General features: G+C 42.6%; 1 protein-coding gene across 2 annotated transcripts in view; it reads left to right on the top strand.

The window, feature by feature from the left end:
* Positions 1-18,156, top strand: part of LOC112226503 (collagen alpha-5(IV) chain-like) — a 74,508-nt gene that overhangs the window by 34,960 nt on the left and 21,392 nt on the right. For both annotated transcript variants that reach the window (XM_042308210.1, XM_042308209.1), the window contains 15 exons: positions 39-203; positions 479-562; positions 868-957; positions 1,074-1,144; positions 1,699-1,887; positions 2,278-2,452; positions 2,606-2,698; positions 3,172-3,261; positions 5,402-5,496; positions 11,851-12,001; positions 12,282-12,389; positions 12,772-12,936; positions 15,392-15,478; positions 15,680-15,814; positions 16,018-16,113. In XM_042308210.1, coding sequence (XP_042164144.1) covers positions 39-203; positions 479-562; positions 868-957; positions 1,074-1,144; positions 1,699-1,887; positions 2,278-2,452; positions 2,606-2,698; positions 3,172-3,261; positions 5,402-5,496; positions 11,851-12,001; positions 12,282-12,389; positions 12,772-12,936; positions 15,392-15,478; positions 15,680-15,814; positions 16,018-16,113 — 1,794 coding nt within the window. The remainder of the gene's footprint in view (positions 1-38; positions 204-478; positions 563-867; positions 958-1,073; positions 1,145-1,698; positions 1,888-2,277; positions 2,453-2,605; positions 2,699-3,171; positions 3,262-5,401; positions 5,497-11,850; positions 12,002-12,281; positions 12,390-12,771; positions 12,937-15,391; positions 15,479-15,679; positions 15,815-16,017; positions 16,114-18,156) is intronic.

The raw sequence follows: 18,156 nt of genomic DNA, 5'->3' as shown, positions 1-18,156 counted from the left end.
ACTCAGTCTCCATCTTGGGCTCTATCTCCCCTACACAGGTCCTAACAACGGAGGAGATCCCTATAATCGGGGAGCGAAGGGCCACAGTGGGCCTAAAGGGGATGAAGGAGAGCCAGGACCCATCATTCAGGGAGAGCCAGGCAGGGAAGGCTCACAAGGAACAACTGGAGACCTTGGACCCCCGGGACCACCTGGAGAATCAGGTTAGACTCTCTCCATATATAAAGTAATCTCCCCAACCCTGAGCCTATATTTATAAAACATCTCGAAGTAGGAGTGCTGATCTAGAATCAGTTTTAGCTATTTGATCATAATAAATAAGACTACACGGACAGGGGAGGAAGATCTTTATGAATATGGATCCTGATATTCTCTCACAGCGATTTTAATTGAGACGCACACATAACATGGCAACTGTTTGACCCCACTGGGATCTTATTTGATTAAAGATAATGTACTTGTGTGTTTCTTGTTACAGATAATCTGAAGGGGGTTATCGGACCTCCGGGGGCAAAGGGAGCCAAGGGAGAACAAGGGTACGGTGGCCAATATGGATCGAAAGGTGAGCTCTGTCTGATTACTCTTCTGATTGGAGGGGCAGTCAGTATTGAGTATACTGATTGGCTGGGCTGTCCTAGATCTCTACTGTGTCTCTCATTGGTTGACTGCAGACACCATCAACACTGTGGTGTGTTATCGGTTGACTTCAGACACCATCAACACTGTGGTGTGTTATTGGTAGAAAAAATCTAAATATTATGATATCTCAATCTCAACGATCATTGGGTGCTGTTATTGGAATGTTATGCTCACCTGGGATGCTCAGTTTTGCTGTTGATTGTCACTGTGTCCTTCTCTCCACTACAGGTGAGAAAGGGGAGGTCTGTAGTTTGTGTACGGGAAAAGGATCTGGAGAGCCGGGACCCCCAGGTTCCCCTGGTCAGCCTGGAGTCCCAGGTACCTGCAACGTAACAGAACTTTCAGTGAGAAATGTATTGTGTTGAACAAAAATCCTTGTCTGTCCTATAGAATAGGAGTGTTTCAGCCTTTTTAAATAAACCCTCATACCACAGGCTTTAGTGCAGGACCAGGACCCAAAGGAGAGCCAGGATTCAAAGGACCCTCGGGATCACCTGGACAACAGGTGACACTATCTGCATCATACCTCTGCCATACAGATACTAAATACCATTTTTATTTTACCTTGTGATGTCACTGTGACTGCCTGTGGTTTTGCAGTTATATCATTTCCATAGTGACACATCTTGCTTAGTAGTTTTGCCTAGATACTGTATACATTGTGTTGCTTGTATACCTTATCCATGGTTTTATTAGGATACCATATCTGTGGTGTTGATAGAATACTGTATCTATGGTGTTGCTTAGATACTGTATCCATGGTGTTGCTGGTATACCTTATCCATGGTTTTATTAGGATACCAGATCTGTGGTGTTGATAGAATACTGTGTCCATGGTGTTGCTTAGATACTGTATCCATGGTGTTGCCTGTATACCTTATCCATGGTTTTATTAGGTTACCATATTTGTGGTGTTGACAGAATACTGTATCTATGGTATTCCTGCGATACCTTATCCATGGTGTTGCTAGGCTACTGTATCTGTGGTATCGCTGGAATAATGTATCCAAGGTTGCTAAATTACCGTATCCATGACAACCACTCCTGTCTGTGTTACAGGGTCTCCATGGCCCTTCAGGTGTTCCAGGACCCCCAGGGCCAAAAGGAAATTCAGGTTCCTGCAATCACCAGGGGATAAAGGGAGAGAAAGGAGCGCCAGGACCAGCTGGCAGATCAGGGCTGGACGGCCTATACGGGGCCCCTGGCTTTCGTGGACGCAAGGGCCAACAAGGCCCTAAGGGTGATCCAGTGAGGATTTTAAATGGTTACGATTCCTATCACTAAAATGTATCTTTATTCTCAAATGCAAAGCAATGATTTGAATGCATTTTTTTGTATTTTTTAAACTGAAGTACATTTCAAATTTGGGTGAACTGTCACTTTAAGTAGTTAGGGTATGCCTTCTGATATTCTGATTGGCTATGAATATTAATTTGAGTTAGTGAAAATAGTTTGTTGATAGACTGAGTTTATTAGCTTTTATGAACACTTGAATGCTGAACATGTGTTAATGTGAAGCAGTAATGTTATGTGAACTAATGTTTTGCGGGTGGGCTGAGTTTATTGTCAATGTGTAATGTAAGTCTGTTAAAGTAATGTTTTGTGAAGAACTGATGTTTGGATGATTGTCTGTGCCAGTACGATGGGCCACTGGGTCTGAAGGGAGATACTGGTGTCCCAGGCTCTCCCGGGCCACAGGGATACCCAGGACCAGACGGTTCACCAGGTCCAGTAGGCATAGGACCGCTTGGCCCCTCAGGACCTAAAGGCAATAGTGGGGTACCAGGTCTACCTGGTACACCTGGTTACCGAGGTACCGTAAAGCAACACACCAATACCTGCTCCTTTTTGCTCTTTCGACTGTGTTAGACGTGTACTTCCTCTGGCTGTGTGTTTCCATAACTCAATGATAATGTCCCTATATCAGTTGATGGTCTGCCTCCGTTTTCTCCCCTATCCCCACCAGGTCAGAAGGGCGAGCCCTGCAGCAGTGTGGCTGACCAGGGAGTCCCAGGCCTACCGGGAAAGGCGGGGCTGCCGGGCACACGGGGCCCCCCAGGTGAGCACCCCAAGTGGGGAACGAACCACAGCATGGGTGGGAGGTGGCTGGAGGACTGGAGGTCTAGACTACATTGAGTTCAGTGGCATTTCAGTTCTTCTTTTTTTTTTACAATTTTTAACCTTTATTTAACTAGGCCAGTCAGTTACGAACAAATTCTTATTTTCAATGACGGCCTAGGAACAGTGGGTTAACTGCCTGTTCAGGGGCAGAACGACAGATTTGTACCTTGTCAGCTCAGGGATTTGAACTTGCAACCTTTCTGTTACTAGTCCAACGCTCTAACCGCTAGGCTACTAACCACTAGCCTGGAGTCTAAACTGTTTCACTTCAAAAGTGGTGAAACGTAGCATATTAGTTTAGACTCCAGGCTATTTCAGATCTAACTTTATAATCTTTACTGCCATTCTACCTGACGAAGAACATAAACAACGTGATAGGACATTATCACAGAGTTGAGTTTGTCCACACAGGTCCTCGTGGTGGTGCTGGTAACCCGGGGGAGAAAGGGGACAGTGGTGTATTCTCCACCCTGGGAAGACGAGGACCCACTGGACAGAAAGGTGAGCCATGTCGGCAAAACATTTTTGAGTAGTTATTTGTGCCATGTCGATCCCTTTGAATATCTGAATAACAGGAATGACACTGTAATGTGAACAAGAACGCCTCGACTGAATGTTTTGTGTGAGTCGTTATCTCAAGTGAGGATTAATTTAGTCATAGTCGCCGGAAGTAGTTTAGTTATGATTATTATGATTATTATGATTATGTGTTTTATCTGTCTGCTAATACAGATCTAGTAAACGCCTACTATATAGTATATATACTATAGTATATAGTATATTTACTATAGTATATAGTATATTTACTATAGTATATAGTATATTTACTATAGTATATAGTATTCAGTATATATAGTATATAGTGTAGTATATTTACTATAGTATATAGTATATTTACTATAGTATATAGTATATAGTATATATAGTATATTTACTATAGTATATAATATATTTACTATAGTATATAGTATTCAGTATATAGTTTAGTATATTTACTATAGTATATAGTATATTTACTATAGTATATAGTATATTTAATATAGTATATAGTATTCAGTATATAGTGTAGTATATTTACTATAGTATATAGTATATATACTATAGTATATAGTATATTTACTATAGTATATAGTATATTTACTATAGTATATAGTATATTTACTATAGTATATAGCATATTTACTATAGTATATAGTATTCAGTATATATAGTATATAGTGTAGTATATTTACTATAGTATATAGTATATTTACTATAGTATATAGTATATAGTATATATAGTATATTTACTATAGTATATAATATATTTACTATAGTATATAGTATTCAGTATATAGTTTAGTATATTTACTATAGTATATAGTATATTTACTATAGTATATAGTATTCAGTATATAGTGTAGTATATTTACTATAGTATATAGAATATTTACTATAGTATATAGTATATTTACTATAGTATATAGTATTCAGTATATATAGTATATAGTGTAGTATATTTACTATAGTATATAGTATATTCACTATAGTATATAGTATATTTACTATAGTATATAGTATTCAGTATATATAGTATATAGTGTAGTATATTTACTATAGTATATAGTATATTTACTATAGTATATAGTATATAGTATATATAGTATATTTACTATAGTATATAATATATTTACTATAGTATATAGTATTCAGTATATAGTTTAGTATATTTACTATAGTATATAGTATATTTACTATAGTATATAGTATACTTACTATAGTATATAGTATATTTACTATAGTATATAGTATATAGTATATTTTGCAGCACCTTAGCACCCTTACTTCCCGTGCCCGTGTCTATTGTGTGATTGTATGACAGACATTAGATAATATGTACTATTTAGCAGACACTGTTATACAAAGCAACTTACATCAGTGAATGCAAAGATTTTCTAATGGGTGGCCCCAGCGGGAATCTAACCCACAACCCTGGTGGTGCTATAGCACCATGGTCCTTACCAACCAAGCCACGTAGGACCACCAATGGAGATGTGTTAGTGTATATATTATATACACTGAGTGTACAAAACTCTATCCATGATACAGACTCACCAGGTGAATCTAGGTGAAAGCTATAATCTCTTTTAAATGTCACTTGTTAAATCCACTTCAATCAGTGCAGATGAAGGGGAGGAGACAGGTTAAAATAATCATTTCTAAGCCTTGAGACAATTGAGACATGGATTGTGTATATGTGCCATTCAGAGGGTGAATGGGCAAGGCAAAAGATTAAAATGCCTTTGAACGGGGTATGGTAGTAGGTTCCAGGCGCACCGGTTTGTGTCAAGAACTGCAACCCTGCTGGGGTTTTCACACTCAACAGTTTCCTGTGTGTATCAAGAACGGTCCACCACCCAAAGGACATCCAACCAACTTGACACAACTGTGGGAAGTATTGGAGTCAACATGGGCCAGCATCCTTGTGGAGCGCTTTTGACACCTTGTAGAGTCCATGCTCCGATGAATTGAGGCTGTTCTGATGGCAAAAGGGGGGGTTGCAACTCAATATTAGGAAGGTGTTCCTAATGTTTTGTACACTCAGTGTATACTCGTGTGTTAGCACCAGTTTGTGGGACTTGTGATGCTGTCTGTCTCCTAGGTGACAAAGGGCAGCCGGGCCGCCCAACTACCTCTGGAAGTGGCGATCCTGGACGACCCGGCGTAATGGGATTCCCTGGGGCTCAAGGGCCAAAGGTCATTACTGAATACTGACCCTGTCATGTCTGTCTATCTGTCTATTCATTTTTTTTAATGACAGTAAGATTTACACTCACAAAAGTTCCAGAGGAATGGAGACATTTCAAATGGCTATATACAGTGTTGTAACGATGTGCAAAAAATTGGGAAAATTATTATATTGGTTGTATTTACAACAGTGTTTGTTCTTCACTTTTCTTGTCCTTTTTCATAAAATCTTGCTGCATATTATATATATATATATACAGTGTTTTAACAATGTACAAATGGTTAAAGGACACAAGATAAAATAAATAAGCATAAATATGGGTTGTATTTACAATGGTGTTTGTTCTTCACTGGTTGTCCTTTTCTCGTGTCAACAGGTCACAAATCTTGCTGCTGTGATGGCACACTGTGGTATTTCACCCAGTAGATATGGGAGTTTATTAAAATTGATTTGTTTTCTAATTCTTTGTGGGTCTGTGTAATCTAAGGGAAATATGTGTCTCTAATATGGTTATACATTTGGCAGGAGATTAGGAAGTGCAGCTCAGTTTCCACCTCATTTTGTGGGCAGTGGGCACATAGCCTGTCTTCTCTTGAGAGCCAGGTCTGCCTACGGTGGCCTTTCTCAATAGCAAGGCTATGCTCTCTGAGTCTGTACATAGTCAAAGCTTTCCTTAAATTTGGGTCAGTCACGGTGGTCAGGTATTCTGTCACTGTGTACTCTCTGTTTAGGGCCAAATAGCATTCTAGTTTGCTCAGTTCGTTTGTTAATTCTTTCCAATGTGTCAAGTAATGATCTTTTTGTTTTCTCATGATCTGGTTAGGTCTAATTGTGTTGCTGTCCTGAGGCTCTGATTGTGTTTGTGAACAGAGCCCCAGGACCAGCTTGCTTGGGGGACTCGTCGCCAGGTTCATCTCTCCATAGGTGAAGGCTTTGTTATGGAAGGTTTGGGAATCGCTTCCTTTTAGGTGGTTGTAGAATTTAACGTCTCTTTTCTGGATTTTGATAATTAGCGGGTATTGGACTAATTCTACTCTGCATGCATTATTTGGTGTTTTACGTTGTACACTGAGGATATTTTTGCAGAATTCTGCAAGCAGAGTCTCAATTTGGTGTTTCTCTCATTTTGTGAATTCTTGGTTGGTGAATGTACCCCAGACCTCACAACCATAAATGGGTTCTATAACTAATTCAAGTATTTTTAGCCAGATCCTAATTGGTATGTTGAATTTTATATTCATTTTGGTGGTGTAGAAGGCCCTTTTTTTACTAAGGGGTGGCCCTTCTTGCCTTGTATCTCAGATCATTCACAGTTTGTGGAAGTTACCTTTGGTGTCACTGATGTTTAGCCTGAGGTACGTATCATTTTTTTTTGTTGCTCTAGGGCAATGGTTTCTAGATGGAATTTGTATTTCTGGTCCTGAGAAATGGTCCTTTTTTGGAACACCATTATTTTTGTCTTACTGAGATTTACTGTCAGGGTCCAGGTCTGGCAGAATCTGTGCAGAAGATCTAGGTGCTTCAGCAAAGAGTAGACATTTGACTTCAGATTCTAGTAGGGTGAGGCCGGGTGCTGCAGACTGTTCTAGTGCCGTGGCCAGTTCTTTGATATATATGTTGAAGTGCGTGGGGCTCAAGCTGCATCCCTGTCTCATCCCACAGTCCTGTGGAAAGAAATATGTGTTTTTTTGCCAATTTTGCCTATGTTTTGTGTACATGTATTTTATAATGTCGTATGTTTTCCCCCAACACCGCTTTCCATCCATTTGTATAGCAGACCCTCATTACAAATTGAGTCAAAAGCTTTTTTGAAATCAACTAAGCATGACAAGACTTTGACTTTGTTTTGGTTTGTTTGTTTGTCAATTAGGGTGTGCAGGGTGAATACGTGGTCTGTAGTACGGTAATTTGATAAAAAGCCAATTTGACATATACTCAGTATATTGTTTTCACTGAGGAAATGTACAAGTCTCCTGTTAATGAAAATGCAGAGAATTTTCCCAATGTTGCTGTATCCCACGGTAGTTATTAGAGTCAAATCTGTCTCCACTTTTGTGCATTGGGGTGATCAGTTCTTGGTTCCAAGTATTGGGGAAGATGCCAGAGCTAAGGATGATGTTAAAAAGTTTAAGTGTAGCCAATTGGAATTTGTGGTCTGTATATTTTTATAATTTCATTTAGGATACCATCAACACCACAAGCCTTTTTGGGTTGGAGGGTTTGTATTTTGTCCTGTAGTTCATTCAATGTAATTGGAGAATCCAGTGGGTTCTGGTAGTCTTAAATAGTTGATTCTAAGATTTGCATTTTGATCATGTATATGTTTTTGCTGTTTGTTCTTTGTTATAAAGCCAAAAAGATTGGAGAAGTGGTTTATATATACATCTACATTTTGGATAGATAACTCTTTGTGTTATTGTTTGTTTAGTGTGTTCCACAAGAGGTTGGTGGCACCTTAATTGGGGAGGACAGGCTCATGGTAATGGCTGGAATGTTATCAAATACATCAAACACATGGTTTGATGCCATTCCATTTGCTCCGTTCCAGCCATTATTATGAGCCGTCCTCCCCTGGTATGTTCCAATTTTCCGAGAAGTGGTTAGATTCTATGGATTCTTCAGTTAAATTGAGCTGATTTCCGGCGTACTTCCGGCGCCGACAGAGATGGCCGCCTCGCTTCGCGTTCCTAGGAAACTATGCAGTTTTTTGTTTTTTTACGTGTTATTTCTTACACTAGTACCCCAGGTCATCTTAGGTTTCTTTACATACAGCCGAGAAGAACTACTGAATATAAGATCAGCGTCAACTCACCATCAGTACGACCAAGAATATGTTTTTCGCGATGCGGATCCTGTGTTCTGCCTTACAACCAGTGTAACCGAGTGGATCACATGCAGCGACCAAAAAAAAAAACCGACTCAGAAAAAGAGGGAAACGAAGCGGTCTTCTGGTCAGACTCCGGAGACGGGCACATCGTGCACCACTCCCTAGCATTCTTCTTGCCAATGTCCAGTCTCTTGACAACAAGGTTGATGAAATCCGAGCAAGGGTAGCATTCCAGAGGGACATCAGAGACTGTAACGTTCTTTGCTTCACGGAAACATGGCTCACTGGAGAGACGCAATCCGTAGCGGTGCAGCCAGCGGGTTTCTCCACGCATCGCGCTGACAGAAACAAACATCTTTCTGGTAAGAAGACGGGCGGGGGCGTATGTCTTATGGCCAACGTGACATGGTGTGATGAAAGAAACATACAGGAACTCAAATCCTTCTGTTCACCTGATTTAGAATTCCTCACAATCAAATGTAGACCGCATTATCTACCAAGAGAATTCTCTTCGATTATAATCACAGCCGTATATATCCCCCCCAAGCAGACACATCGATGGCTCTGAACGAACTTTATTTAACTCTCTGCAAACTGGAAACGATTTATCCGGAGGCTGCATTCATTGTAGCTGGGGATTTTAACAAGGCTAATCTGAAAACAAGACTCCCTAAATTTTATCAGCATATCAATTGCGCAACCAGGGGTGGAAAGACCCTGGATCATTGTTACTCTAACTTCCGCGACGCATATAAGGCCCTGCCCCGCCCCCTTTCGGAAAAGCTGACCACGACTCCATTTTGTTGATCCCTGCCTACAGACAGAAACTAAAACAAGAAGCTCCCACGCTGAGGTCTGTCCAACGCTGGTCCGACCAAGCTGACTCCACACTCCAAGACTGCTTCCATCACGTGGACTGGGAGATGTTTCGTATTGCGTCAGACAACAACATTGACGAATACGCAGATACGGTGTGCGAGTTCATTAGAACGTGCGTTGAAGATGTCGTTCCCATAGCAACGATTAAAACATTCCCTAACCAGAAACCGTGGATTGATGGCAGCATTCGTGTGAAACTGAAGGCACGAACCACTGCTTTTAATCAGGGCAAGGTGTCTGGTAACATGACTGAATACAAACAGTGCAGCTATTCCCTCCGCAAGGCTATCAAACAAGCTAAGCGCCAGTACAGAGACAAAGTAGAATCTCAATTCAACGGCTCAGACACAAGAGGTATGTGGCAGGGTCTACAGTCAATCACGGACTACAGGAAGAAACCCAGCCCAGTCACGGACCAGGATGTCTTGCTCCCAGGCAGACTAAATAACTTTTTGCCCGCTTTGAGGACAATACAGTGCCACTGACACGGCCTGCAACGGAAACATGCGGTCTCTCCTTCACTGCAGCCGAAGTGAGTAAGACATTTAAACGTGTTAACCCTCGCAAGGCTGCAGGCCCAGACGGCATCCCCAGCCGCGCCCTCAGAGCATGCGCAGACCAGCTGGCCGGTGTGTTTACGGACATATTCAATCAATCCCTATACCAGTCTGCTGTTCCCACATGCTTCAAGAGGGCCACCATTGTTCCTGTTCCCAAGAAAGCTAAGGTAACTGAGCTAAACGACTACCGCCCGTAGCACTCACATCCGTCATCATGAAGTGCTTTGAGAGACTAGTCAAGGACCATATCACCTCCACCCTACCTGACACCCTTGACCCACTCCAATTTGCTTACCGCCCAAATAGGTCCACAGACGATGCAATCTCAACCACACTGCACACTGCCCTAACCCATCTGGACAAGAGGAATACCTATGTGAGAATGCTGTTCATCGACTACAGCTCGGCATTCAACACCATAGTACCCTCCAAGCTCGTCATCAAGCTCGAGACCCTGGGTCTCGACCCCCGCCCTGTGCAACTGGGTACTGGACTTCCTGACGGGCCGCCCCCAGGTGGTGAGGGTAGGCAACAACATCTCCTCCCTGCTGATCCTCAACACTGGGGCCCCACAAGGGTGCGTTCTGAGCCCTCTCCTGTACTCCCTGTTCACCCACGACGGCGTGGCCATGCACGCCTCCAACTCAATCATCAAGTTTGCGGACGACACAACAGTGGTAGGCTTGATCACCAACAACGACGAGACGGCCTACAGGGAGGAGGTGAGGGCCCTCGGAGTGTGGTGTCAGGAAAATAACCTCACACTCAACGTCAACAAAACTAAGGAGATGATTGTGGACTTCAGGAAACAGCAGAGGGAACACCCCCATCCACATCGATGGAACAGTAGTGGAGAGGGTAGCAAGTTTTAAGTTCCTCGGCATACACATCACAGACAAACTGAATTGGTCCACTCACACAGACAGCATCGTGAGGAAGGCGCAGCAGCGCCTCTTCAACCTCAGGAGGCTGAAGAAATTCGGCTTGTCACCAAAAGCACTCACAAACTTCTACAGATGCACAATCGAGAGCATCCTGGCGGGCTGTATCACCGCCTGGTATGGCAACTGCACCGCCCTCAACCGTAAGGCTCTCCAGAGGGTAGTGAGGTCTGCACAACGCATCACCGGGGCAAACTACCTGCCCTCCAGGACACCTACACCACCCGATGCTACAGGAAGGCCATAAAGATCATCAAGGACATCAACCACCCGAGCCACTGCCTGTTCACCCCGCTGCCATCCAGAAGGCGAGGTCAGTACAGGTGCATCAAAGCTGGGACCGAGAGACTGAAAAACAGCTTCTATCTCAAGGCCATCAGACTGTTAAACAGCCACCACTAACATTGAGTGGCTACTGCCAACACACTGTCAATGACACTGACTCTACTCCAGCCACTTTAATCATGGGAATTGATGGGAAATTATGTAAATATATCACTAGCCACTTTAAACAATGCTACCTTATATAATGATACTTACCCTACATTGTTCATCTCATATGCATACGTTGATACTGTACTCTATATCATCGACTGCATCCTTATGTAATACATGTATCACTAGCCACTTTAACTATGCCACTTGGTTTACATACTTATCTCATATGTATATACTGTACTCGATATCATCTACTGTATCTTGCCTATGCTGCTCTGTACCATCACTCATTCATATATCCTTATGTACATATTCTTTATCCCCTTACACTGTGTATGACAGTAGTTTTTTTTGGAATTGTTAGTTAGATTACTTGCTCGTTATTACTGCATTGTCGGAACTAGAAGCACAAGCATTTCGCTACACTCGCATTAACATCTGCTAACCATGTGTATGTGACAAATAAAATTTGATTTGATTTGATTTGATGTGTGGTTCCTTCTTTTTCCATAATGTATCTCTCTATCGTTTTAGTGATTCACCATAGTGAAGGTGTAGGCTTACGTATCCTGGGTCTCTATGTTTTTGGTTGGATAGGTTTCTCAATTTCTTTCTTAGGTTTTGCATTCTTCATCAAACCATTTGTCATTGTTGTTCATTTTCTTAGGTTGTCTTTCCATCTACCCATCTAACATTCATCCTTCCATCCACTCTCAGGGTGATGCTGGGTTTGAGACCCTAGGTCCAGCCGGCCCTAAAGGTTTCCCAGGTGGTGTTGGGGCCCGGGGCCCTCCTGGAGATCCAGGAGTACTGGGTCGACCAGGGAGTCTGGGACCACCCGGCATCAATGGGTCTTCAGGCCCCAAAGGTACTTACTGTACACACAGGTAGACCCAGACACAGCACAGGTAGACCCAGACACAGCACAGGTAGACCCAGACACGGACATGGGACACACACACACATGGACACACACACAAATTCACCATCACAACATATCCATCACACACTCCATCTTTCACTTTTTCTACGCATTCATGCACAGTTACATTGAGGCATATACACTCTGTCAAATTCACACTGATGTATTTAAACACTGGTACACATACTCCCAGGTACTTATGGCCTTATGCCTGATATGTTTGTAGGAAGTAAAGGTGTAGATGGTTCCCAAGGACCTCCTGGTTACGCAGGTACTTGCTGTACTGAAGCCCCAACCGGACCACCAGGGCTGTCAGGCAGACCTGGACTCCCAGGTGAGCTGGTGAAGCCTGAATGTTCCTAATGTCCCTAACATACAACGGGTTGTCTTTCTAATGTCTCATTTTCTCTTTCTCTCTTTGTTCATTCCTACCATTCTCATTCCTTCTCGTCCCCTCTCTCTCTCTCGTCCTCTCCCTCTCTCTATTCCTCTCACTCTCTCTCTCCCTCTCTCTTTCTCTCCCTCTATTTTTCGCCCTCTCTCTTCCTCTCCCCTCTCTCTCTTCCTCTCCCCCTCTTTCTCTCACTCTCTCTATTCCTCTCCCTCTCCCATCTCTTTATCTCCCTCTCTTCCTTTCCCTCTGTCCACTATTTCCATATTTTCCTTGCTTTCTTTTGCTCTTATCCACGACTCTATGACTTTCCCCTCTTACCCAGGTATTAATGGAGAGATGGGTTTGTGCGGGGACCCTGGCACCCCGGGGTTTGGAAGCTCAGGTCCGGCTGGTGACCCTGGGCCCCCTGGGGCCTCCGGACCCGTAGTGCAAGGCCTCACTGGACAGATGGGAGGTAGAGGGAGAGACGGGTTACCAGGTGCATCAGGTACAGTAACAGCACTGACACGTTCAACACCAGGTACAGTAACAGCACTGACACATTTGAACACCAGGTACAGAAACAGCACTGACACATTTGAACACCAGGTACAGTAACAGCACTGACACATTTGAACACCAGGTACAGTAACAGCACTGACACATTTGAACACCAGGTACAGTAACAGCACTGACACATTTGAACACCAGGTACAGTAACAGCACTGACACATTTGAACACCAGGTACAGTAACAGCACTGACACGTTCAACACCAGATACAGTAACAGCACTGACACATTTGAACACCAGGTACAGTAACAGCACTGACACATTTGAACACCAGGTACAGTAACAGCACTGACACATTTGAACACCAGGTACAGTAACAGCACTGACACGTTCAACACCAGGTACAGTAACAGCACTGACACATTTGAACACCAGGTACAGTAACAGCACTGACACATTTGAACACCAGGTACAGTAACAGCACTGACACATTTGAACACCAGATACAGTAACAGCACTGACACATTTGAACACCAGATACAGTAACAGCACTGACACGTTCAACACCAGATACAGTAACAGCACTGACACGTTCAACACCAGGTACAGTAACAGCACTGACACATTTGAACACCAGGTACAGTAACAGCACTGACACGTTCAACACCAGATACAGTAACAGCACTGACACATTTGAACACCAGGTACAGTAACAGCACTGACACATTTGAACACATTGGTACAGTAACAGCACTGACACATTTGAACACCAGATACAGTAACAGCACTGACACATTTGAACACCAGATACAGTAACAGCACTGACACATTTGAACACATTGGTACAGTAACAGCACTGACACATTTGAACACCAGGTACAGTAACAGCACTGACACATTTGAACACCAGGTACAGTAACAGCACTGACACATTTGAACACCAGATACAGTAACAGCACTGACACATTTGAACACCAGATACAGTAACAGCACTGACACGTTCAACACCAGATACAGTAACAGCACTGACACGTTCAACACCAGGTACAGTAACAGCACTGACACATTTGAACACCAGGTACAGTAACAGCACTGACACATTTGAACACCAGGTACAGTAACAGCACTGACACATTTGAACACCAGGTACAGTAACAGCACTGACACATTCAACACCAGATACAGTAACAGCACTGACACGTTCAACACCAGGTACAGTAACAGCACTGACACATTTGAACACCAGGTACAGTAACAGCACTGACACATTTGAACACCAGGTACAGTAACAGCACTGACACATTTGAACACCAGGTACAGTAACAGCACTGACACATTTGAACACCAGGTACAGTAACAGCACTGACACATTTGAACACCACGTACAGTAACAGCACTAACACATTTGAACACATTGGTAACACTTCAAAGAGGAAGCTGATGGTGACCAAATACTTATTTTCCACCATAATTTGCAAATAAATTCATTAAAAATCCTACAATGTGATTTTCTGGATTTTTTTTTCTCATTTTGTCTGTCATAGTTGAAGTGTACCTATGATGAAAATTACAGGCCTCTCTCATCTTTTTAAGTGGGAGAACCTGCACAATTGGTGGCTGACTAAATACTTTTTTGCCCCACTGTATATGTGCTTTCTGGAGCAGGGGGACCTTGCGGGCGCTGCAGGATTTCAGTCCTTCATGGCGTAGTGTGTTACCAATTGTTTTCTTGGTGACTATGGTCCCAGCTGCCTTGAGATCATTGACATGATTCTCCCGTGTAGTTCTGGACTGATTCCTCATTGTTCTCATGATCATTGCAACTCCACGAGGTGAGATCTTGCATGGAGCCCCAGGCCGAGGGAGATTGACAGTTCTTTTGTGTTTCTTCTGTTTGCGAATAATCGCACCAACTGTTGTCACCTTCTCACCAAGCTGCTTGGCAATGGTTTTGTAGCCCATTCCAGCCTTGTGTAGGTCTATAATCTTGTCCCTGACATCCTTGGAGAGCTCTTTGGTCTTGGCCATGGTGGAGAGTTTGGAATCTGATTGATTGCTTCTGTGGACAGGTATCTTTTATACAGGTAACAAACTGAGATTAGGAGCACTCCCTTTAAGAGTGTGCCCCTAATCTCAGCTCGTTACCTGTATAAAAGACACCTGGGAGCCAGAAATCTTTCTGATTGAGAGGGGGTCAAATACTTATTTCCCTCATTAAAATGCAAATCAATTTATAACATTTTTGACATGCGTTTTTCTGGGTTTTTTGTTTGTTATTCTGTCTCTCACTGTTCAAATAAACCTACCATTAAAATTATAGACTGATCATTTCTTTTTCAGTGGGCAAACGTACAAAATCAGCAGGGGATCAAGTACTTTTTTCCCTCACAGTACTACAGTAGTTGATGTAGTATATGTACCTCCTACAGTAGTATATGTTACCTACTACAGGTCCTAGAGGTGACCCTGGGCTGGAAGGAAGATCTGGACCGGGCCCTGACGGCCCACCTGGACCTGAAGGACCACCCGGTCCCAAAGGTCAGAGGTCACACACTTGTACAGTCACACACACATGGGCGTGCATTCACACACACACACACACACACACACACACACATACAGACCTGCAAGAACACTCACACGTACAAATAAACTGTCAAACTTACACAATGATGATAAAGGTGTGAATTATGACAATAGATTATATAATGATTTTTGGGGGGATGTGGTTCTGGGCAGGGTCGGTTGGCCCTGATGGGGAGAAAGGTCACAGTGGTGTACCAGGCTCTGTGGGGGACGACGGGCGCCCAGGCCCTTGTGGACCATCATCCGATACAGTCGTACATGGGCCCCCAGGGGACCCTGGGAAACATGGTGAGCTCCATAGAGATGAGCGAACAATTCAATCAAACATGCACTGCGGTATTTATGCAGAAGATCATTGTTTCCCCCCCCAATGCTATGATCAGTTCCATTTGAATCTCAGACTATGTGTTGTACGAGAATTGCTATTCAAAATATTGTGACTGATATGATCATTTAACACGTTAACATGTCGTTTGTCTCTTACGCAATAGGTCTGCCTGGTTTCCATGGTGCTAAAGGACACCCTGGATATCCTGGACCCAAAGGCATTGATGGGAGGGACGGTGACCCAGGAAATGGGCCGAGAGGTGTGTGTATTATAAACTAGAAAAGGAAACGTCATGCTTCGTGGTAGTGATTGCTGGAGTGATGGTAATTGTGGTAAAGCATTTTTACAAACGTTTTTTTTTTTTAACTGTGCAAGTCAATATCCCCGATATCAGCATGGCTGATACTAGATATCGGCGGCAGGTCGCCTAGTGGTTAGAGCGTTGGACTATTCCCTGACCCGACAAGGTGAAAATCTGTCGTTGTGCCCCTTAAAAAAAGGCAGTTAACTCACTGTTCCTAGGCTGTCATTGAAAATAAGAATTTGTTCTGAACTGACTTGCCTAATTATTAAAGGTACAATAAATAAATATCACCATGTCTAATCATATCCAAATCAGCTTACAGAAACTTTATTCAGCTGTACAATAAATTTCACACACTTAAGGATAATTTTTTACATGAAATGCAAACCAAACCATGGGGATGTTGTCATGGTATCGCTATCCCGGGAAATCCCATCAACTCGTAAATCACAGCACTACATAAACAATCCCATCTACTCGTAAGTCACAGCACTACATAAACAATCCCATCTACTCGTAAGTCAGAGCACTACATAAACAATCCCATCTACTCGTAAGTCACAGCACTACATAAACAATCCCATTTACTCGTAAGTCACAGCACTACATAAACAATCCCATCTACTTGTAAGTCACAGCACTACATAAACAATCCCATCTACTCGTAAGTCAGAGCACTACATACACTAAGGTGTTAACTGTCCAGAACCTGATTTGCAAATGTCAGAGAACAACAGAGTTCATATTGAACCCGATTTATTAAAGCAGAATGAAGATGGACAAGGGAACCATCAACTACATGACCCCTATGGTCAGTCCGTCCCTGGCACGATATCAATCAAGGACAACGTGGGAGTGGTAATTGTCCGGAACCTGATTTGCAGAAATCAGAAACAATAACGTGTTCACACAGAGTTCAGCTATATAGAAATAAAGAAAGGTTGTTTCACGTTCCTGATAGTTCCTGATAGTTCCTCAAAGTTCCTCATAGTTCCTCATGGTTCCTGATAGTTCTTCATTGTTCCTGATAGTTCCTTATAGTTCCTGATAGTTCCTCAAAGTTCCTCATAGTTCCTCATGGTTCCTGATAGTTCTTCATAGTTCCTGATAGTTCCTCATAGTTCCTGATAGTTCCTTATAGTTCCTGATAATTCCTTATAGTTCCTCATAGTTCCTGATAGTTCCTCATAGTTCCTGATAGTTCTTCATAGTTCCTGATAGTTCCTCATAGTTCCTGATAGTTCCTTATAGTTCCTGATAATTCCTTATAGTTCCTCATAGTTCCTGATAGTTCCTCATAGTTCCTGATAGTTCCTCATAGTTCCTGATAGTTCCTCATAGTTCCTTCCGGCCTCCTAAATAGACTGAGACTGACTACCTCAAGACTGTGTCGTGAACTTTGGTCTTTTGCTCACCATAAGACATTTACAGTATATACAATCAGATATATACAGATTCTTTACCATGTGTCATCATTTCATCCAGTTAAGCATGCCTGTGTATTATGAATGGGTAAGCATGCTTGTATTTTATGAATGGGTAAGCATGCCTGTGTATTATGAATGGGTAAGCATGCCTGTGTTTTATGAATGGGTAAGCATGCCTGTGAATTATGAATGGGTAAGCATGCCAGTGTATTATGAATGGGTAAGCATGCCTGTGTATTATGGATAAGGTAAGCATGCCTGTGTATTACGGATAAGGTAAGCATGCCTGTGTATTATGGATAAGGTAAGTATGCCTGTGTATTATGAATGGGGTAAGCATGCCTGTGTATTATGAATGGGTAAGCATGCCTGTGTATTTTGAATGGGTAAGCATGCCTGTATTATGAATGGGTAAGCATGCCTGTGTATTATGGATGAGGTAAGCATGCTTGTAATTTATGAATGGGTAAGCATGCCTGTGTATTATGAATGGGTAAGCATGCCTGTGTTTTATGAATGGGTAAGCATGCCTGTGTATTATGAATGGGTAAGCATGCCTGTGTATTATGAA

Source organism: Oncorhynchus tshawytscha, linkage group LG28 (genome assembly GCF_018296145.1).
Source record: "Oncorhynchus tshawytscha isolate Ot180627B linkage group LG28, Otsh_v2.0, whole genome shotgun sequence".
NCBI classification, from domain to species: domain Eukaryota; kingdom Metazoa; phylum Chordata; class Actinopteri; order Salmoniformes; family Salmonidae; genus Oncorhynchus; species Oncorhynchus tshawytscha.
The sequence above is the reverse complement of the archived record's forward strand: the minus strand, read 5'-3'. Positions and strand labels throughout refer to the sequence as shown.